Consider the following 23,927-nt stretch of genomic DNA (forward strand, 5'->3'; position numbering starts at 1 on the left):
GACCACAAACCTGTGACAATGAGGAAAGGGTGCGATGACACAGACCACAAACCTGTCACAATGAGGAAAGGGTGGGATGACACAGACCACAAACCTGTCACAATGAGAAAAGGGTGGGATGACACAGACCACAAACCTGTCACAATGAGGAAAGGGTGGGATGACACAGACCACAAACCTGTCACAATGAGGAAAGGGTGGGATGACACAGACCACAAACCTGTCACAATGAGGAAAGGATGGGATGACACAGAACACAAACCTGTCACAATGAGGAAAGGGTGGGATGACATAGACCACAAACCTGTCACAATGAGAAAAGGGTGGGATGACACAGACCACAAACCTGTCACAATGAGGAAAGGGTGGGATGACACAGACCACAAACCTGTCACAATGAGGAAAGGGTGGGATGACACAGACCACAAACCTGTCACAATGAGGAAAGGGTGGGATGACACAGACCTCAAACCTGTCACAATGAGGAAAGGATGGGATGACACAGACCACAAACCTGTCACAATGAGAAAAGGGTGGGATGACACAGACCACAAACCTGTCACAATGAGGAAAGGATGGGATGACACAGACCACAAACCTGTCACAATGAGGAAAGGGTGGGATGACACAGACCACAAACCTGTCACAATGAGGAAAGGGTGGGATGACACAGAACACAAACCTGTCACAATGAGGAAAGGGTGGGATGACACAGGCCTCAAACCTGTCACAATGAGGAAAGGATGGGATGACAGACCACAAACTTGTCACAATGAGGAAAGGATGGGATGACCACAGACCACAAACCTGTCACAATGAGGAAAGAGTGGGATGACAGACCACAAACTTGTCACAATGAGGAAAGGATGGGATGACACAGACCACAAACCTGTCACAATGAGGAAAGGGTGGGATGACAGACCACAAACTTGTCACAATGAGGAAAGGGTGGGATGACACAGACCACAAACCTGTCACAATGAGGAAAGGGTGGGATGACAGACCACAAACTTGTCACAATGAGGAAAAGATGGGATGACACAGACCACAAACCTGTCACAATGAGGAAAGGATGGGATGACACAGGCCTCAAACCTGTCATAATGAGGAAAGAGTGGGATGACAGACCACAAACTTGTCACAATGAGGAAAGGATGGGATGACACAGACCACAAACCTGTCACAATGAGGAACGGGTGGGATGACACAGACCTCAAACCTGTCACAATGAGGAAAGGATGGGATGACACAGACCACAAACCTGTCACAATGAGGAACGGGTGGGATGACACAGACCACAAACCTGTCACAATGAGGAAAGGATGGGATGACACAGACCACAAACCTGTCACAATGAGAAAAGGGTGGGATGACACAGACCACAAACCTGTCACAATGAGGAAAGGGTGGGATGACACAGACCACAAACCTGTCACAATGAGGAAAGGATGGGATGACACAGACCACAAACCTGTCACAATGAGGAAAGGATGGGATGACACAGACCACAAACCTATCACAATGAGGAAAGGATGGGATGACACAGAACACAAACCTGTCACAATGAGGAAAGGGGTGGGATGACACAGACCTCAAACCTGTCACAATGAGGAAAGGGTGGGATGACACAGACCTCAAACCTGTCACAATGAGGAAAAGGATGGGATGATGCAGACAAACCTGTCACAATGAGAAAAGGGTGGGATGACACAGACCACAAACCTGTCATAATGAGGAAAGGGTGGGATGACACAGACCACAAACCTGTCACAATGAGGAAAGGGTGGGATGACACAGACCACAAACCTGTCACAATGAGGAAAGGATGGGATGACACAGAACACAAACCTGTCACAATGAGGAAAGGGTGGGATGACACAGACCACAAACCTGTCACAATGAGGAAAGGGTAGGATGACACAGACCACAAACCTGTCACAATGAGGAAAGGATGGGATGACACAGAACACAAACCTGTCACAATGAGGAAAGGGTGGGATGACACAGACCACAAACCTGTGACAATGAGGAAAGGGTGCGATGACACAGACCACAAACCTGTCACAATGAGGAAAGGGTGGGATGACACAGACCACAAACCTGTCACAATGAGAAAAGGGTGGGATGACACAGACCACAAACCTGTCACAATGAGGAAAGGGTGGGATGACACAGACCACAAACCTGTCACAATGAGGAAAGGGTGGGATGACACAGACCACAAACCTGTCACAATGAGGAAAGGATGGGATGACACAGAACACAAACCTGTCACAATGAGGAAAGGGTGGGATGACATAGACCACAAACCTGTCACAATGAGAAAAGGGTGGGATGACACAGACCACAAACCTGTCACAATGAGGAAAGGGTGGGATGACACAGACCACAAACCTGTCACAATGAGGAAAGGGTGGGATGACACAGACCACAAACCTGTCACAATGAGGAAAGGATGGGATGACACAGAACACAAACCTGTCACAATGAGGAAAGGGTGGGATGACACAGACCACAAACCTGTCACAATGAGGAAAGGGTAGGATGACACAGACCACAAACCTGTCACAATGAGGAAAGGATGGGATGACACAGAACACAAACCTGTCACAATGAGGAAAGGGTGGGATGGCACAGACCACAAACCTGTCACAATGAGGAAAGGGTGGGATGACACAGACCACAAACTTGTCACAATGAGGAAAGGGGTGGGATGACACAGACCATAAACTTGTCACAATGAGGAAAGGGGTGGGATGACACAGCATGCAAATTGCAGATACATGTATGCTATTACTATTACTACTTTAGTTGTGGAATGGGCAGAGCTAGAAATTTAGCACTTATCCATTGTGTTCTTATATCATGGACAAGTTGTAAAACATCTGTTGCTTGTCTGGTAATCAAGTTGTATAATCGGAGCCAGAGATAAAGAAACTAATTCATGCCGATGTCACTTGTCAATCAAACTCGCAAACAATTTTGTTGTGATGATTGACATTTGTGAGCGCATCGATAAAAGATTGAGCCCTATGTTTAGTTTTTCACCTTCAAACATACAAACCATCTCAAGTTTGGTTTTAGTAACAGGAAACTTTCTTTCCTGAAGGCATGTCAACAATACCTTAAAATATTGCTTTTTGCCTAATATAAATACCGGCAACATCGCCATTTTCTGTGATCCATTTTATCTGTTGAAGGCACCAGCTATCTACATAGCTAGCTGTGAATCATCGAAAAAATCCGAAAAGAAATGACCAAATGCAAATTAAATTTGAAAGACACTGAACAAATCTTTGAAGCTTTTGTGACGTACATCGAACCAAACTTTACACAATGCAAATCATAGAAGGCTAAATAAAAAAAAGTTTTGTTTCCTGTAGGTGGTAAACCTAAATATGCGAAAGACATTTTTTTCATACAGTTGGGATGTTTAGTAACATATTGCCTTAAATTACATTAAATGTGCGCAACCTAGAGGAAACAAACTTTTTTCTTTTTGGCCTAAACTGCAGTAATTTCATGCCTACTCTATGAAGAAAAGAATATCATATTCTCTGCAATTAAAGCCCCCCTCTTGTTTTCAATCAAACCGCTCCATAAATGCTGTCAAAATACCATACAGCACCCATAATTTTTAACATACAATCGCCAATTCCACAATTTCGAATGTCTGCGGCCATTGTTATCGATGTGTTTGCATACAGTATTTGTAGAAATGCCCTATTGTTTGTGGAGCACCACAGCATTACCAGAAGGTACTAGCGATGTTTTAATGGGAATTATCATTGTAAGAAAGGACCTAATGAACACCCCCTTTTGGAAAATGGAACGCCACCCAAGGGCAGTAATTAAAGAGAATATGGTAGTGTTTATTTCTGCAATCAAGTTTCATTTAAAGCTACTTTTGGTGGTAGGAACATTGCAGCTGACTGTGAAGCAAATATATACATGCATCATGCTTTCCCTGAGAGGCTGCACAGCTGACAACTGCACCAAACTGGCTGCATACATTATTACATCAAATTTGTATAAATAATAAAACTAATTAGAGCAGAAATAGCGTAGGAATATTAAACTAAATTGATCAAATATCAGTGTAAATTATGTATTTTATAAATCGCTAACTTTCTTTGCATGTACATGTAAGGTAATAATTGAACGATCGATTGAAAGACAAGAAAACGCTTCTCAAATGCATGCATTTGAAATGCGTGTATGAAAATCAATGGATGCAAGAAATGTTGGTTGGTTTTATTTTCATGATTTTTGATTGGATTGTAATTTTTGATTTGCCTGGACAAATTTGTTTGGAGAATTGAGCTAAATCCAGTTTTTGGCAATACTTGAATAATCTACTACACAGGTGAAGAAGACCATGGCATCATCGAGCTCGAGCGAAAGTGAGTCGGAAAGCTCGGATGACGATGCGAGGAAGAAATCGAACAAATCCTTGACCCCTCAAAGAAAAGAGGTATGCCCCGAGTGCATGCGGCCAAACACGCCTGCATTTCAGGAAAGAAAAAAAAAAGAAAAAAAATCTGAACTTTTAATTAGTTTCTTTGTAAAATGAAAAACAGTAAATTTATATCTAATGTATATAGTGAATTTACAGAAAGTTTGTGCAACTAGCATGGGGGTTTCCAATTAAATAAATTGGGAATTGATTTTCATTTTGACAATATCAAGGAACTAGAATTTTCTTTTCCAATAGGGGAAATCCAAAAAAGTAATATCAGTAACAATTCACATATAAGGGCATTTAAAATGTGGAAAAAAGGCACCAGATTGTTTGGAATAAATCCCAAGGCTTTGTCCCGTATCATAATATTATATGCCCTTTATGAGTTTCTACGCAGCGGAGATCTTGTGAAGCTGACCTTTGTTGTGTACTGATGAGCGTTTGCAATGTGACCAATGGCTGGGTCGGTGCTATAAAGAAGAATCTTAATTAATAAGTCAAAAATCATATGCCTGATGACAAGGTGCGGAGTGAATTTTTAGTGTGAACCGAGGTTACAAGAAAGGCCTGTCTTCCTGATCTGGAGCAGAAAAATATATTCAAGGGGTCGAGGGATAGAGTGGAGTTGATTAGGCCAAATTAAAAAAAAGGTTTGTCTCGGCATCAAACGTTTTCTTTTAATTCGGATTTGGGGAAAGGTATATTCTCCCTATTCAATATTGGTCACATGGACAGGACATGCATCAAGATTTCAATATTTCAAAAATCCCCATGCTAGTGTTGAAATTCAATATTGCAGAGTGATAACTTGATGTTCATTTGGAAGTTCTTTTCCACCCTACTTCTAATCTTCAATCTATTTTCCCTCTCAGTAAAATTAAGTTTTATGTGTTAATTTGTAAGAGTACATAGCAACAAATATATTGTGCATTTTGTATTGAAGTGCAACGAAAAAGATTGTCATAGAGTTACAAAACAATGAATTCCAAAATTTGCAACAATCCTGCAGTTGATTGGATGGATGTAAAGATTTATTTGATGCAGCTTATTATTATTTTATTTTATTGTGTGATTGCCGAGAACTAATTATGCAATTAACAACGAGGCTTTGTTGACTCCCTTGGATTGTTTAAACTGTTTTGCCATGTTTGATACAAACAACTATTAGAAGTAGGAACAACTAAAATGGACGCTTGTACTTAAGTTAGGGTCAAAACCGTATCAGCTGGTAAATATTTTGAACTTTTTTGCCCTCCCTTTTTCCCTCCTATTGTATTCCTATCCAACAAAATTGTTATTTAGGTTCCTAGTTTCTCACCTAAACCCCTGTCACCATCTACTAAAAACGAAGCCAAGGAGGATACGCCCGCCTGGAGGCAATCGGCGGGACTACGCAAAACGGGTAGCACTAGCACCATACCCGACTCGAGAAACGAAGGCGACAGAGTCCAGCGCTCAGCAACCAGCCCCGACTATCAGCCACTACTACCATTACTAGCAGGCCCAGGGTATGTTCATTAACATTGAGGGAGGCTTTTATTCTAACCTTTTTTTTAAGAATAGTAATTAATGTATCAATTGTACGATAAGTTATATGATGTATTCAGGCGTTACAAGTTGACTCACTGTAAATCACTGTTAGATAGTGACGACAGATATAAGAGAAGAGTAGAAAAGGCTCATCGTCATTGGGCAGGAAAAGCCTCCTATATGTCATTGGCCCCTGAACATTTTAAAAGCAAAACCCCTTATGTAACTGGTTGGCAGTTTTGTTTTAAACATATTCAGGAGCCTATAGGTTTTTCCTGCCCAACGACGTTATACAAAGGTAAGGAAACTGTCACGATACACAATGCAACATCAGCCACATAAACATGACCAAACATAAGCGCAGGAACTTTGCCTTCTGAAAGGTGGTGGTTTATTGGAATATAATGCTGCATTCCTGCTGCTGTTTATTTCCCTCTCTCACTTGCACTTTCCAATTTTGCCGTATTGTTATATAGTGTCTCTCCACTGACTTGCTGATGGTGACTCGTTCATTCTATTCATTGCGCTCTTTTCGGCAAGCACTTGTTCATTTATATTTGCAAGTAGTTGGACTGATACTTCTTGTGTTATCTTTTATTAACACTTATGTCAAATTCTGCTTTTTTATAATTATTTTGAATGTATTGTATGCTGTGTTGAATTTAAGTCACTTATAATGCACATGCACAGTTTATTTATTTATTCATGTTTTTATTCTGCATTGTTCTGAGGTTGGCAGAGGCATGTGTTGTTTGATACCATCATTCTTTGTTGTTATCTGATTTAAGAATAGGTAGTTTATGCAAGATATAAAAGAAATAGTACAACAAAGAATTCCTATTTGGGCTACATTTTTAACTAATTTGGGTTCTTGATTTGGGTTCCTTAGGGTATATTATGATACAGACACATTTTAAAGAAAGTCTGTAAAAACCTTTGTCAAGGGTACTAAGCTGCAGTCATTTATTGGCTAGACACAATTGATTGATTTATGTTGGAACATGTCAGAAATCGGTCAAGCGTTATTTATTTGTTGGTTTGTCTGTCTGTTGATCATTATTTGATAGGGGAGGTCAGATGGGCTCATTCGTGTCTAGCAAAGACTGATATTAAACTCAACTGTTTTTTTGTTGTTCGTGGATCACACTAGCTGCCATTGTGTTGTCCCAGTCCAAAGTTTACTTGCTAGCTTGGGGTGGTCATAGCTTGTGTGTGCATGTCCCAAGTGTGGGACGTGTGTGTGTATGTGGGGGGGGGTGAATGTATGTGTATTGAAGGACTATGTGAAGATAAATTGCCTTCCCTATTGAAGACGTTTATTTCACTTTCAGTTACAGTGGTACATGGAAAAAAATGTTACTTTATAAAAATTTTATGTTTTCAGAGACATTGAGCAACATTAGGGAAATTCAGAATATGCAGTTGGTTTCAGTTTTCGTTAAGTTTAAAGGAAGTTTGTAGCAAATGTCAATGCAATCTGACAGAAAAAAAGACACTGGAAATTTGCAGCTTTTATATTGGCTCAAAAATCTATTGGCTATTTGTCCAATGTCATAGATTACCAATTTGTTGCAATTGCAAAGTGTCTGCTATTGGAGTTGTATAATGTTGTTCTTATTCTTGCTGTTGTGGTTCGTGAGTGGCCCTGGAGGACATGGTTTCTTAAATTGATTAATTCAAAGGCTTTACTGGGGCAGATATAGTTGTGGTAGAGTTCCTGGTATATGGTAAATCAAAATTTCATTCCATTGGTGCCCTTTTCTCCATTCAGTTTGTTATCTTAATAAAATGCTACCAAGTTTGAATTGAAAATTTGGTTTAAAAGCTATTTTGAATTTATTTGTCAGGACCAAATGAAAAATTTATGTTTTTCTGCTGACAGTTTCGCTAGAAAGTTTCTGGCTTTCTCAAAGCGTTGATGATGTTATTCGCTGTCGTAGTGTATGTTAGTAACCATTGGTTACTGCTCCAAGCCTGGGCTCATACACCTGTTCCAAATTTTGATATGCCATAGGCTTTGTGTTGTGATCATTTCGATCAGGGGTTCGTAACAAAGACAGCGTAATCCAGTTGGCCTAGTAACTGTCATATTCTAACATGCACTACAACAGCGAATTGATCTATCTCCTTGAACCTTGACCGGATGTGTTGATTTTTCTGGAAGTGGTACTCCTGTCTCCAGCTTTGGTCTTGAGCAGAGGATCAAATTTGTGACTCAGAAAGAATGTGCCTTTATCTCTGTTTATGGTGTTGTCCCCTCTCTTGAGAATCCATATCGCTTCCTTTACCCCATCTTGCTCTGCGATGTTCTTCCCTGTCAATGACTGGTTTAAAAGATGTGTGTAAAGACAATAAATGCCTGTCGAATCTGATATCAGCGATGTAAATATGAGCAAATTAAATCACTGGTGGCAGTATTCCTAGTTTTGTTTCAAGGAAGTCGTAGGTTAGAAGTTAGTAGATTATGCTATGTTTAGAAGGTCATCTTGGTATGTGGATGAGAATGTATGATAGCCTTTTCACACCTTGTTGTCACATTGTAGAAGAAGGATTGTTCCTGTAATGATGGCTATGTGAAAATAGATATAATACCGTATTCATTCCAATAAGTGCCCAGGGCACTTAACAAAGTCATTTTGGGTGGGTGCTTATTTTTTATATGGTTTACCAAATTTTTTCCTAACAGGTGTTTATTAGAGACAAATTTACGTATGTTATAAAATGCAGAAAATGTATTGCAAGTTTACACAGGACTTCTAATCCCCCAACCCTTTCACTGTATCAACGTTTATTCATCACTTCAACACTAGTGGACTAGTGGTACCCTTTAGCAAATTGAAATTACCCTGGGTGGGCGCTTATTGGGGCATGGGCGCTTATTGGAACAAATACGATAGTTGTAAACAACAATCCATGCGTGGAAACAATGTAGTGTAACATAGATTGATGCAACATGTTAATGATATTTTATTTATACTATGACAGCTTTGCGGGATACTTAAACATTAGTCTTACAGATGGTTTCTTTGTGTGTATGCACTCCCATTTTCCCTCTCCTCTCTCTCTCTAGGACACAACGGACAGACTAGGTAGCAGTAGAACAAGAGACAACTCAGCACATGAATCAGGGTAAGTGTGCATGCCTTAGTGTGGTGACTAGCTGCCAGACTTCTACTACCACCACCTGACAGGGCCTAGATTCAACGAGAATCACACAATCTATTCTTGTAATGATTCTCGTAAGATTCGGTTGCTAGAATCAACTTCTCTCATTGTATCATACAGTGCAGTGACTTTGATGGATTTTGATTCTCGCAAACCAAGACGAAATCTACCACCATCAAGGTGTTTAGCCGGTCGAGGCGTAGGGTAACAAAGCACTTATTGAGAGCCGAAAGGTTTATCACACAGTGCTTTTGTTTAACGATCAGCCATTGCGACAAATTGAATATTGTTATGGCAGGCTGTGGATACTACAGATACACTTCGAAAGTTGTAGCGCATGGTGCTTTTTTGTTAAAATGAAAAGCACTTGTGATAAAATTTATAATATTCTTTAGCAGGTTTACAGCTAATGTATCTGTGTCTTTGGAAATGAGATGAAGGGGATGTCGGCCTAGCATTTCTTTATTTCATACAATTATTTTACACAGAACTTCAAGGAACCCGCAGAAATATGAAATTGAGTGAGTTCGTATTTGGAAACGAAAGTGGTGTGGTTGGGTGATACTGGTTTCCTGTAATCAGTGTACAGTGTGTATGGGAATAGAAGTCGCAGGGGACTCGCTCCCAATCTTACTATCTCTCATGCACATTGCACTTTGTTTACAGGGAGCCAGCAACAATTGGACCTTCCGTATATAGGTCCATGCAGTGCGATATTAGATAGAGAGCCCAGGTAGCTTTTAATATAAAATAATCTTGCAAAATGAGATCTGATACTAAAGTAGTGTCGGGGGTATACGATTCAACAGATAGTGGGTGTAGGGAAGAGAATCGCCACTAGGTCAAGAAATTAAATAATGATCTGGCTGAATTTGCAATTTAAATGCCTATTAGGGTGATTGCAAAAACTAATAAAGACAAAGTATTGTTTCTTTTCATCTCAAATCTGTAAGACACATAACAGTTGGTTAATGCAACCAGAACCCATCAGCAATAGCTGTCAGGTGTCATTTCTTTAGGTGTCGTCTGCTTAGAGGACAAAAAGGTGAACTGCTAATGCTGCTTGGCTCACAAAAAGGATAAGCAAAGGCAGTTAATCCTTTGTGCTCCAAGCAACCTTAGTAGTTAAATAGACATTCATAGTTTTTTTGTAGGAAGGACGCCCACTCCAAATAGCCTACCTCCAAATTTACAAATACACCAAACGAACCTATCTCTAAATTTACAAATACACCAAACGAACCTATCTCTAAATTTACAAATACACCAAACGAACCTACCTCCAAATTTACAAATACACCAAACGAATAAGGCATCAATCATTTTGTTATGGAACTAAAGCGATTTGAGCAATTTTTGTTATAAATGTCCGGACATTAAATTAATTCAATGGTGTATGGGGAACTGAAATATACAAAAATACTCATAAGATTAAAACAAAATGTTAAAATCAACTGGTATTTTCAACATAGGTTTGTTTTGTGGTCCTCTGTAGAACTAGGGGCATAACAAAGAAATTGCGATCCCCGCCGGATCTCTGAGTGTCCCTTGAACCTTCTGGTGTTCCAAGTAGTAGAATATAGACTGGGGAAAAGGCAGCTATTGCTGGTAGGACGACCTTGCATTAATTGCTTGAATAATTTAAACATTCACCATATACATCTCAGAAAAAGATAGGAATACCTGTCACACTGTAGATTTTACCGAATAAAGCGCATTACATAGGTTGTGAAGGTTATTCCGGAGTTACTCGCGATTTTCAAATATAAATGCTAAAATAAGATAATTTTTTGTTATTCCGGATCAGAAAAGAGGACAAAGACATTGGAAATGTTTATGCCTGGATTTCAATTTATAAAGCTAGTTCATATATATGCATACATTCTTTTCAGTGTTATTCATCAAAACAATAGGTCAACTGACACAAAACATACTTAAAACCTTTATATTTTTGGACTATCTTGTCATACAAAATTATTACTCGAAATAGTTGCAGCTATGAATTGCATTCAAAACTGACAGAGACTGATGATGATGAACTTACAAAGTTTCAAGTTTTAAATATTTGGTTTGAATGCATAATGTTGCATACCAGGCCTCAAATAATTTATATATTCATTAGGAATATTTTAAAATTTTCTTTCGAAAAATTGCCCAGTTCATTGCGTGTTGCTTATTTTAAGGGGACTATTTTAGAGAAGGAAAAAAATGATTATGCCTTAGATGATCAACTTTTATAATGTGAACTTTGTTCGATTGGAACATAAAAAATCTCTTGCTGTCATCATGAGAGATTACAAAATTGCATATCAGAACAGCCATGATTTTTTCAACTTATATGTGACTTTCTGAATATCCCTTGATTACCTTATTCAGTCTCTCCTTGTGATACAATACTACTTGCCTAGGTCACTAAACATAAACAAGTTTTGACACCAGTATGGTGTAGGGAAACTTTCAGAATTAAAAAAACCTTTTTTTCTCTCCCTGGCATTTCAAAGCAAAGGGATGTATTGTTAAGTTTTGGAAATGTGAGTGTGGGGATGTGCTAGGTTATATATTCATTCATTCATTCATATTTTATTTTCATCAATCATCAACATCAATATACAAGTGATACTAATAGCTCAACAAAGTAATAAAGTTAAATGTAAACAAGAGTCATTGGTATAAATAAATATCAATACATTTAGGTAGTAACAATTAAATCAATATAATTAAATTAGAATAGCATTACTATGTATGATTGTTCAATATATGAACTTGACAGTAATATCGCTTGGTGCAATTCTAATGGGGATTCTTGAAACTTTAGTGTGAACATGTATAAAGTTTGTTCGGTTTATATAAGGTGGAAAAAATAAAACTCATAACTGTGTATTGATATAGAAAGGAATACACGCATTTGGGTGCAATGCTTATGCTAGCTGTGTGTTGCCTAATGTGTGAATTTATGCAAGCGTGAGTTGGGACAATATTGACGCGCAAAGTAACAAAAGCCAAATAATTTCTGCCTTATATAAGCCGAACAAACTTTAGTGATGTTGGCATACTAGCCATAATCGGATCTTATGTTCAAGGAATTTCTAAAACAAGTATTGGGGACCATTGTGGGTGTCAAGAAGATGCCAACCTTTCAACTTTGAGGTCAAAGGTTAACAAAATATCATATGATCAAATTTATGTGATCATTGTGTCTAAAGAACCCCAAAACCTATGACGAAATAAACTCTAAAGAATTGCTAACTTGGGGAAATTGTTGCCAAGTATTTGTGACTGTGGCTCTTGATTTGTCTCCAGGATCTACTCGATTCTAAAAAACATCCAAAATATTGGTAACAATGCAGATATACACCAAATCATTTTCGCTGTAGCTCTGGAATTAGCCCCTGGACCTGGTTTGAATCTTAGAAACTGTCCCAAGAATCAGTAACTCATTTTTGATAAGTTGAAGATGAATAGTGATATATTTGAGTCGTATGAGAGTGATTTTTAATTGATGCACAGGCATGTGATACATGTTTGGAAATCGCAAGCTCTCTGTTTATCTAAAATCACACTGAAGATGGCTATTATGGATACAAATTTGTACAACAACCTTTACACTCCCAGTTTTCAACCTGCGCCAGGGAAGATGCACGTTCTACATGCAAATTCTTAAATACCGAAGCTCACACACAGTTATTTATGGTTAAATTATAATATTACGTAATGATGTTTATCAATATATTTTTTGCGATAAATAAGTTCTGAAAGAGAATAGGGTGTTAGGTTAGGTTAGCAGGCGTGCACTAATAGGAGGTTACATGCGTAGATGACCAAAGCGTGCACTATGTGTGATGGTGTAATTGCACTTGTGTACTATTTGATTTGAACCCGTTTCTAAATTCTACTCAATTTTGACGTAAACTTTCTGACATGTGTTTACTCTTGTTATTGTAACTGTTACCTTCTTGCATGCATTCTGATGCATTTTTTACCCGTCATTGTAAGCACTAATTGTATATGTTGCATGACCTGTTGTTTGCTGTGTTTTTTATCTCCTTCATCCTCCACTTCCCAAACCCTACTCCTCTGCTCTACCCCCTATATCTATTTTTACCCCCCATACATCCTGCACAGGGAGGAAAATTCAGATAGTCTAATTGGTCGCGCAGGCTCTTTTACAAGGCGGCGGATAGTTGCAGATATTACCACCGACGAGGACCAGAAGGTGGCTGAAAAGAATGATAGCAACACAACTACAACTCTGATTTGCACAATTACCACCAGTACCACTACTCCTGTAGTCACGACCGCTACCACCACCATTCCCACCACCACTAACGTGAAGAGGTAAAAACCCAAAACAATTCAAAATGATTAGATCCTAAGGCTGTCATACAGGCCTGTTCTGATCCGAACTTGAAGTAGTGTAATGGCCGATTCAACTGTCTGTGAGACAATTTAAAAGTGTGTTGCATTGTGGTGTTTTCATTCCAGAATTGTCTTACAGACATTTGTTTCAACAAATTACAAACCAGGTTTGGTACAGAATGACAATGACCAACCAGCCTGTAGATTGTTTAATATATTTTACATATCATTATACCCCTACTTACAGAATTTACACTATATTGGCATTTAACATCATTAGGTCAGCTTCTTCACTTTACTGCTTAGCATCAAGTTACTAGAGATCATTTAACCCAATTAGACTGAGCCGGGGTGAGCCCTATCAAGACTGGAAACCACCAATACCAGATTTTATGGGAAGTACCTGGTCGCCAACACACTAATCAACTCCTGTTTTAAGACCATTAATTGGAACTGAATTCCATTATGTGAAAGTGATGTTAATTATTCAGCAATAACATCTAATGTGTGATGAAATGGGGCTCATGAAACCTTGCTTGCTGTTCAATTATCCACATATGTTAAGATCATTTGAGAATTTTTCTAACAAGATTTTGATTGAAGTTGGCAGTTGAGTGATTTCATTTATTCGTCTGTTGAGAGAAATTTAAAAGAGTTTGTTGTATAAATGTTTTTTGCATACCCCCCGTTGTCTACATTTAAGTGTGTAAAACATTTTTGAAGCAATGTGTTTGTTTGAAACTCCTGTCTTGATCAATTTGGATTTTTATTTTATTCCATTATTTGTTGGATGATACCAAAACTAATTCCCTGTGACCTTGTCGTTAACAAGTTTGCTGTGATCAAGATAATCAATAACGAGGAAGGTGCGCTGTTGAGCCACAGTGCTCAGGTCTTGGATCATCACTTTTCTCTCTTCAGGGAACGAGAGAATCTAGAAAGAAAAAAAAGAGAAAAATACTCCCTTCCATTGTAGGGAGATAAGTTTTGATAACCCTTTTTTTAAGCATCCAATTTCCTCCTCTCTTTCTGTGTGCCTTCCCCTGTTTCCACCATTCTGTCTCTGGCCAATCACAGGTCGTACATGACCCCAGCCAAAGACGATGAGGCTGAGACGGCACGGCGAGCCAAAGCAAAGAGGAACGCTCAGCGAGGCGGTCCACGCAGAGTACGTAAGCTGCTTTTTTTCTCTCATCCTCAAAGCAGTGATGCTAAAAAGTGCTACAAGTGTTAAGCTGTGTTCAGACTATGTGATGCGATGTTTGCAGCGCACCATCATGTATGTGGAGTAGCCATGCCAAAATTTTGACATCACTACTTGAGGTAACAAATGAAGTATAGTCACAAATAAATGGAGTGGATGTGAACTACAACACTTGCCAAAGAAAATGAACGATAGCTGTCAAAAAAAATTTGCCCAGCCAGAATTTGATCCTGAGACCTTTAATACATATTCTGTAACTGAAAGGATGAGTTGAGTAGGTCGGACTATTTGAATGAAATAAATAGCTCAAATAGTGGTGATCTTGTAGAGGGTGTGAATATAAATGCCTGGTAGTCCTGCATATGTAGGTAATGAATTCTGATAACCACTTACAAACACTACTTTGGGTGTTCTTTGTGAATAGCGATGTAGTGTAAAAGATACTACATAAAAAGGGAAATAATGACATTGCTCTTCAAGCATTCAGTCCTGGGCCAATAATCAAGACTTGTCGCGGCAGAGAACCATATTGAGTTCTTGCAGTTGAAATCCACACACCCCTATGGAAGTCATGACCTTGATCTCCCACACTGTGAATTTCAAACAGGGTATCTGAATTGGTGACTCAATTTGAAATTTACCCCCGGGAGATCAAGGTCATATCTTCCATAAGGTGTGTATTGATTTCAACTGGAATAGCCCATTTGTTAGCTAACTCGTTAAACGGATTTCTTCCCCCCATTTCTTCCTCAGGGAGTAACTGCAGAAGATATAGAAAGTGCCTATGATACATTGCGTAAGAGCGATGACAAGGTAAGAAGTCTGTGTGTATTTGTATATAATATGGTGTCCCACAAGGGTCCAATCTAGGTCCAGTATGGAATGGAAGAAAGTAACATCCTTTGTTGATGCTTGTTAATAGTAAAAGTTGAACGTGAATTGTTTTACTATTACTGGTATCAATGCTACTACTGATGTAGTGTTTTGTTATGTGCAACTTATTGAAAATTTAACCATAATTTATATTAACTTACTATTGTTTGATATAATTTATAAGATCCAATTTGTTGAAGTTATCCAACTTTACTTAGTATGGTGGTTGCTGGTGCTGCAATGGAAGGCATTCAGCACCACTGACATGTTGCAATTTCATTTTTATTAAAAGAATTATCCTGCCATTTGCTACCAGACTTGTGCATATAGTTTTTGGTTGTATTTTAAAAAAAGAAGTGAATAATTTTGAAATAAATTCTGTAATAATTCCTGCATGAATAAAACTCAGAGACTGTTTTGTGTTTTAACATGTTGTTATAACAAACATACGCACACATTTTTGTGTGGTAGGGAAGTAGAAGCGACGATCCCCCTCGACCTCGGCGGGTACCCAGAGCGGTTATAGTGGAAAATAGTCGGGAGGTAAGAAATGACATTGCAGTCATAGCGATCGCTGTTACCATATAGTAACTATCTATGAAAAGTGAAAAACAATTTGTGATATTGGCACTCGTAATCAGGTCAACATTGTCCTATTAAACTGAATTCATGTGGCTCTCTCTCCCAAATATTTACTTGGATGTGCCGACTTTCATTGTTCATGTTGGATAGTTACGTAAGGTAAACAGTAGGGTGTCAAAACCCAGCTAGCTGGTGTTCCACCACATCACCGCCATATTCTAATACCCACACACACATGCATCAAGATCATCAGTATGTGGTATATGAAACCCTGTATGTTATTTGTATAAATCATCCATTTTGTTTCCAGCCAGTGCATGGGTGTGTGTAGATTACTATCTCTTACCATGTGTGGGCATCCGTCAAATCAAGTTTTTTTCCCTCGTGTCACAGATTGAACGTAGAAACTTTCGATGTATGTAGCTCAACTGGTCTTGTAAAATGAATGTTATAATACTCTTTATTGAATGTTCTGTGTAGAGTAGAGAGTTAACTGATGATGTAGATAGTAGAGGGGAGCAATATCTTGATCTTGGTTAATTAATTTAGCAAAACAATGCACTGCGATTCAGTGACTGTGCCAATGGTTAATTGCCTGTGCCATGTTATGTTGACTGTCTATTCATGATAGGATATTGCAACAATAAATTGTTAACTTAAATAAAACGTCTGTTATTCAAAGCTATAATTGGACACAATCTGATCAAGTTTGAGCAAAGAAGAGAATTTCAAAATTCAGTTGTTATTATTAACACACTCGCACTTTACTTAAATTCCAACATGGGTAGCGCACTCGGTTACATATTATATATTGCTCTATAAGCTCTGTATCTTTACACATATTCCCGATTTTGACAAGATCAGATTGTGTCACAAGTTTTATATCTAAATCACAGGCTGGCTAAGTCCCTATTTCAGTGTGATGTGATGACGTAAAGTAAATAATAGCACAAGGATATTGAGTACAGGGATGTGATTTGTCTGGATTTTCCCAGATTTTATGTGGCCAAAATTTACGTAATTTTATTGATTTTCAGCCTGTTTTAGGGTATTTTTGCCAGATTTTATGTGGCCAAAATTTACGTAATTTTATTGATTTTCAGCCTGTTTTAGGGTATTTTTGCCCAATTTCATGCTGTTTTTCTGGATTTGTATTATTTTCTGGATATTTCACAAGCTTTCAATCACACCCCTGTGAGTACTATTCGACGTCGTACCTTGCGAGCACCTCCATTGCTAACATATACATAAATGGCATGGAACAAAAACTTGAGATTTGGGCAGAATTTATTGTTAAAGTCGTATTTGGTGGCCTATTTCAACAAGGCTTTTGACTGATCTCAACTTTTGATTTATCAAACCTTAATCTCTATTAAATCTTGAGATCAATCTTTAAGTCTTCAGGAAACAGGGCCTCAGCTTTTGAAGTTTGCATGTGTAGAGAATAGTGTATAAATAAGAACTTGTTTTCACCAGTTGTATGCCAACTGCAAATTCTAAAAATGCAGGTACCTTTACACATAGTGTATAGGCATGTTTGAATTTTCCCCGCAGTGTGGTGCATATTTTGTAATTATATTCTACAAAACACTATTCTAAAAGTATTTTGTTTGTATGTCTTTTTCAAGAAAATAATGAATAATTTCAAATAAATTGTCATAATTCCTGCATGAATGAAACCCAGACACTTGTCAGTTGGACAAATGTGTTTTAACATGTTACACACACATTTTTGTGTGATAGGCAAGTAGAAGCGATGATCCCCCTCGACCACGACGGGTACCCAGAGCGATAGTGGACAGGGTAAGAGAATGAAGTTGCTGTCATAATGATAGCTGTTATTTATTGTTTCAGGCTCCTGTGTTTTTCCGCATTTCTCAATTTCCCAGAGATTTTTTGAGCTGACAAGTTCAGATTGTACCACATGCTTTATATCCCAAGTCACTGGCGTGCTAAGTCGCTATTTTTGAGTGTGGTGTGATATAAAGTAACACAGGAAATTATGTACCGTACCTTGCTAGCACCTCCTCCATTGCTAACATGCATGGAACAAAAACTTTGGGCAGAATATATTTTGAAATCCTAATCGGCGGCCCGTTTCACAAAGCGTCGTTGGGCCGGATAAACCAGCGTCTCTTTGGCCCCTGAACATGATTAAAGCAAAACCTTGTATATAACCGGTTGGCAGTTTTGGTTTAAACATGTTCAGGGGCACAAGCACATAGGGAGGTTTTTCTTTCCCCACGACAAAAGGCTTTTGACTGATCTTACCTTTTGATTTATCAAACCTTAACCTTAGTTAAATCAAACTTAAGAACAAGTGTAAAACAGGGCCTTAGCATTTGAAGTAAGCATGTGTAGAGAATAGTGTATGATAAGAACTTTCTTCATGAGCTGTAATTCCACTGCAAATCCTAAATTGCTGGTACCTTTACACATAGTGTATAGGCATGTCAGAATTTTTCCCGCAGTGTGTTGCATATTTTGTAATTATTTTTCTATATATTCCACAATACGCTATTCTAAGAGTCACAAACTCTCATTTCGCACACAATTTTGATTGCACATGGTGGGAGCATGAAAGCCTGACCTTCCAAAGTGGATATTGGAATATCTTTGGCGTAAGGGAACAACTCAAAAGATTAATTAAGCTGTATAAACATATATAGCTATATTATTTGAAAATCACACATTGTTTTAAAGCCTAAGAGCTTGTTGTTGACATTTTTAACTTCAAACAAAACTAGTTTGGATTTGAGGACTTTATCAATCTTTTGGTCTGTTCACAAAGTACCTGGGATAAAATAGCGTATTGTGGAATATGGAAAGGTTTATCACAAGTCAGTGATGAGGCGGATCTGTAGGTTGCAATTTGCTGAAATGGCCAACAGGAAGAATGCAGTCAATTATCAGCCAAAAAGCCCATAAAAATTGCATCATGTAATATAGAAGTTGAATAAAATTTTTCATACTTGTAGGTACTTTCTCTCAACCAGTCGGTGTACATTTTTGAAGGCCTTAGTTTCCCTTGTTGGCTATCAAGCACTTGCAATGCATGAAACATCTTTAACATGGCGAGCCTAGTTGGCGACACTACCAGGGTTTCACTGGCTGGCCAAGAGGATTTACTGGGTAGCTTTAACCTGAGAAAGGCTAAAATTGTATTTTTGGAAGCAATCTGGAAGAGAGTACCACACCACTGGGTAATGGGTAGCATTTGTGATGAAATTATTAACAAGCAATGTGTATCAGTGAAATGTCTTGAATGCTAATTTAGATGGAGGAGTTGACAAAATGCCATAAGTGAAGTTGTTTAAAGGCCTATTCAGTGATCCTATCGAAAGTGTAGAAAAATTAAAATTGTTTAAAAGTGAACGATAAGTTAATAAAATTGTCATGAGGTATTTTGAAATAAAAAAATTTGGCAAAAAGGCAGCATTTGCAAAGTCAAAGTCCCATTTAAATACATGTAGCTAATTCTAGACTACTGAAATAGAGAAATTGCAGGTGGGAAGAAAACATTTGAAAATTCTTTTTCCCTACTTGAAACCAAGTAATCAATTATTATATAATAAATCAATTTAATTATTTTCTATGAAAATATTACCAAAAATTATGGATGTGTACACAATTATGACCATGCACGATTAGTAAATTGGATGTATAATCGTGATTTTTTTATTTTTTATATCAAATTAAGGGCTGGGGTATGAGCGTTTGGACAGTATTTATTTTGGGACATTAGAGCACATCAGACATATCGAATTGCATTCTGAATACTGAAGAATGTCATTCTGATATCAAATAATTTTGATTTTTGAAATTTGCAATTTAATACACATTTTATGGCAAATCATTAAAATTGATATTTTTGATATTTAACAGTACTTAAGTAAACTTTATAAATCTGATGATTTATACTTAAAGTGTATGTAGGTGGGATGAAAAGCCGACGATCAATTGAAAATTTTGACCTTTAGTTATTGAAGATATGGATTTTTTCCCCAAAACACCAAAAAAATTAGGTCTTTTTGGGAAAAAATCCATATCTTCAATATGAAAGGTCAAAATTTTCAATTGACCGTCAGCTTTTCCTCCTGCTACATACACTTTAAGAATATATCATTAGATTTATATAATTTACTTGAGGACTGTTATATATCAAAATTTGAAAAATATCAAATTTTATAATTTGTCATAAAATCTGTATTATATTGTGATTTAAAAAAAATGAAAATTATTTGATATCAGAAAGACATGCTTCGTATTCAGAATGCAATTCGATAGGTCTGAGGTGCTCTCATGTCCCACAAAAAATACTGTTGAAACGCAATAAACGCTTATTTTGGATCCCTTAATGTTGTGTCCATAACTGCTGTGAGTATAGACATTGACATGTCATTATAATATGGTTTGGCTTTTACAAAATACTAGCATAAATAAGCATCTCAAAAGTCTAGTCTTAAGTGCTAAGAAATGGAAGTTTGTAACATAATACCGGTAGATTTCCTTTCTGCGATTCAATTAAAGATGCCATGACATTTCCCTCTGACAAGAGAGAGAGAGAGAGAGTGTTCAATAAAAACATTGGCAATGTTATTATAATTCATGCACAAACTAACTTGTCAGTTTTAGTTACGGATCAGGCCCCATCTAAATGCCACATTGGGGTACCGTCTTAGCTCGCAAGTCCATTGCACTGGTGATGGCAGCTTTGGTGATGATAGCAAGGGTTACAATAGAGACATGGGCGGGCTATTTGTGCAACCTGACACCTCATGTCTAGCTCATGATGATTCTTCTATATGTCGTCTTATCTTGTTAAAACTGGGGACTTGTCAATTTAGCGAGCACTAGTAATTAGAGTCAATGTGTACTACAGTGGTCTTGCTGTTTGGCTAATCAGCATAGCTTAAATAGCCGGCATTCCTAACAGGACATCCTTCTCAGGGTTGCTTTAAGAGGGGTTGCCCTATGTCTTTAATAGCTCCCTTGAGAGATGGAAGAGGAGCACTTATTGCGAGTTACAAATTTGGCCTTAATTGCACGGACTTCCTGTCTCGCACCCTCGACGTGTAGCAGACAGTTCAAAACATACTTGCATTTGAAAGTCGGTTTGCATTAGCAAGATTAGGAGGAACATTTGCTGCAGGAGCTTATGAGATGATTATGAGATGATTTTCAAAATTGGTAATGTAATTACCGATGTTTGCATGAGTGGATCATGACCGATGCGTATGATGCGGCTCATTGTCTGGGAATTTGATGCAATTGTGTCCGATATGATTTCATTGTTTATGTTGGCTGCTCTAAGACTTGGCAGTAATATCATGCATGTATTAGCTCATTTATTTGGTTCTGTCTTGTGGCAGATGTTTGACTTTTTGATTCAAGAAGCTGGGGAAAAAGTAGATGCAAGTATGGTATTAAGGCAAAATTAAAAGTTATTTTGCTGAAACTGGTTGCAAATATAGTTTATTTATAATATATCTAGGGTTGGTAGGTTGGAAGTTTTCTTTCACATTTCAAAAGCAAGAACAAACAAACAAAAATGCCTATTCTGTGTTATTTGGGATTCATTATCCCCTAATGCAAAATAGATAATTATAAACATTTCCTGCCTGATCCTCCCCTGAAAAATGGATAGGCCAGAAGGAGGACAACATAACAACAAAAAAAGAACGAAGGAAATAAAATAAGTCTCATTGCTGAAGAATAAAGAAGAATGTAATCCCTAATTAACAACGGTTTTCAGAATCAGCATATGAAACATATTATGTGTGTAGGTACTTGTGTGCTTGCAACCTTTCTTGCAACAGCATTAAGCCATGTACAGTATCTAAAGGTTACAGTCAGATAAAATGTGAAAGTTCAATGCCCTTCCAGGGGTTAAATACATTCAAGTTTCTTGCTAATGATATGAGGACTGTGATCGTGAGCAGTGTTGTTGGATATATTTTGAGAAGTCCTTAACTTATTGAATGATTCTTTCATGGGCATGATATTTCCGGGTTTATACTTCATGTCAAAGAGCATGGAATTACCTTAGTGTGGTAATCTACACCTATCTCTGACCAAATTATTTGAGCATTCTAGAGAAAAGGATATTTCAAATGAAAATTTAAAAGGACAGAGACTAGTTTTCAATCCTTAATTTTCCCCTGTTGGTCAATCCTTAGTTTTCCCCTGTTGGTTATAAGTCCACATGCAAAATTGGTTAGTTAAAATTTTGTAGAGCACGACTGCACAGTGCCAGAAGTGGGCAAGTGCAATAGCTGCCATTTGTAGCTGTTATGTGTAGATGAGCACAATATACTGTGTAAATGTTCACATGTCAGCTATTGCACTTACCCACTTCTAGCACTGAGCAGTCGATATATATGATAAGAAACTGGTTGCAGGATGAATTGTAGAGATTTTGTTTTATCCAACATGTAATTGAGCAGTAAGACATGCATGAATATCAACATTTGTTTTTGTAAAAATAACCTGAGTGTTGTGTACAAAATTACCAAACATACCGTATTTCCTCGAATAAACGCCCCCCGGGCGTTGCATTTTCCAAATGGTGGCGTTTATTAGAGGTCATTTTTAGCACAACATTTCCCGTTAAAATCATTAGGTAAGCTTGAAAGTCACGCTAAAATGACGAACTATGAACTAGAAACACTGACTTTTGGTTCACTTCCGGGTTTCCGATGCAGATTTTCGCCAATTATTGTTGCTATTATTGACCATGTGAGCAACTTGGCAAGCTTACTACACAAGATAGCATGGAAATATCTACATTTTTGAAACATCTTGGTTGAAAAAAGTGGTAGGGGCGTTTATTTGAGGGGGGCGACTATTCTAGGAAATACGGTAATTTAATTGGAAGAGCAGTGTCATCCTGCACTTATACATTGCAGGTGCTGAAGATAATATGTCTTTATTAGTTTGTGTACACAAATTTGTATATACAAATTAATGTAAACATTGTGTTATGTAACATGTGGATATGTAAGGTATGTTCTACCATCAAACAGGAAGGCATCAGATGTTTGGCCTGACCTCGGGTTAGGTGAAAACTATGCACACAGCTACACATCTCCAGGGTATAATATTGCCAGTATTGCATCACATTTTGCTAGACAATTCATTTAAAATTGCTATGCAACTACAGAGAAGTATGTCATTTTGCTATACAAATGAAAACTTAGTTTTCTCCATGATTAAGGGCTCGGATAGCTGACGCTTTCACATATTTTTTGTGGGACCTGAGAGCACATCAGACATACCAAATTGCATTTTGAATATGAGGAATGTCCTGATATCAAATAATTTTGATTTTTTGAAATTTGCGATGTGGCAAATAATTAAAATATGATATTTTAGAAATTTAACAGTCCTCGAAGTAAATTGTATAAACCTAATGATATTTACTTAAAATGTATGTAGCTGGGATGAAAAGCCATCCATCATATGAAAATTTTAACCTTTTGTATAGATTTTATTCCCCAAAACACCAAAAAATGTAGGGCGTTTTGGGAAAAATGTATATCTTCAATATGAAAGGTCAAAATGGTTTGGCTTTTCATCCCAGCTACATACTTTATATTTACATATTTTCTGGAGTTTGACTTTAACAATTGCCTGGCGTATGCAGCTGTGTGCAAAGCTAGCTCACCGTCCAAACTTTGGACTTCTGAAGTTAAAATTATTGTTCTTCCATGCTGGATTTCATTGAGAAATATATATTAAAAATGGGATAATTTA

At 37.6% G+C, this 23,927-nt stretch overlaps 1 protein-coding gene across 1 annotated transcript in view; it reads left to right on the forward strand.

Moving 5' to 3' along the window:
- Positions 1-23,927, forward strand: part of LOC140166868 (protein phosphatase 1 regulatory subunit 12C-like) — a 144,918-nt gene that overhangs the window by 75,930 nt on the left and 45,061 nt on the right. Inside the window, 7 exon segments of the mRNA XM_072190355.1 lie at positions 4,367-4,474; positions 9,063-9,121; positions 13,280-13,492; positions 14,591-14,681; positions 15,471-15,530; positions 16,062-16,133; positions 17,916-17,975. Of these exon segments, the coding sequence (XP_072046456.1) occupies positions 4,367-4,474; positions 9,063-9,121; positions 13,280-13,492; positions 14,591-14,681; positions 15,471-15,530; positions 16,062-16,133; positions 17,916-17,975 (663 nt within the window).

The sequence above is a fragment of the Amphiura filiformis genome, chromosome 12, assembly GCF_039555335.1.
Source record: "Amphiura filiformis chromosome 12, Afil_fr2py, whole genome shotgun sequence".
NCBI classification, from domain to species: Eukaryota; Metazoa; Echinodermata; class Ophiuroidea; order Amphilepidida; family Amphiuridae; genus Amphiura; species Amphiura filiformis.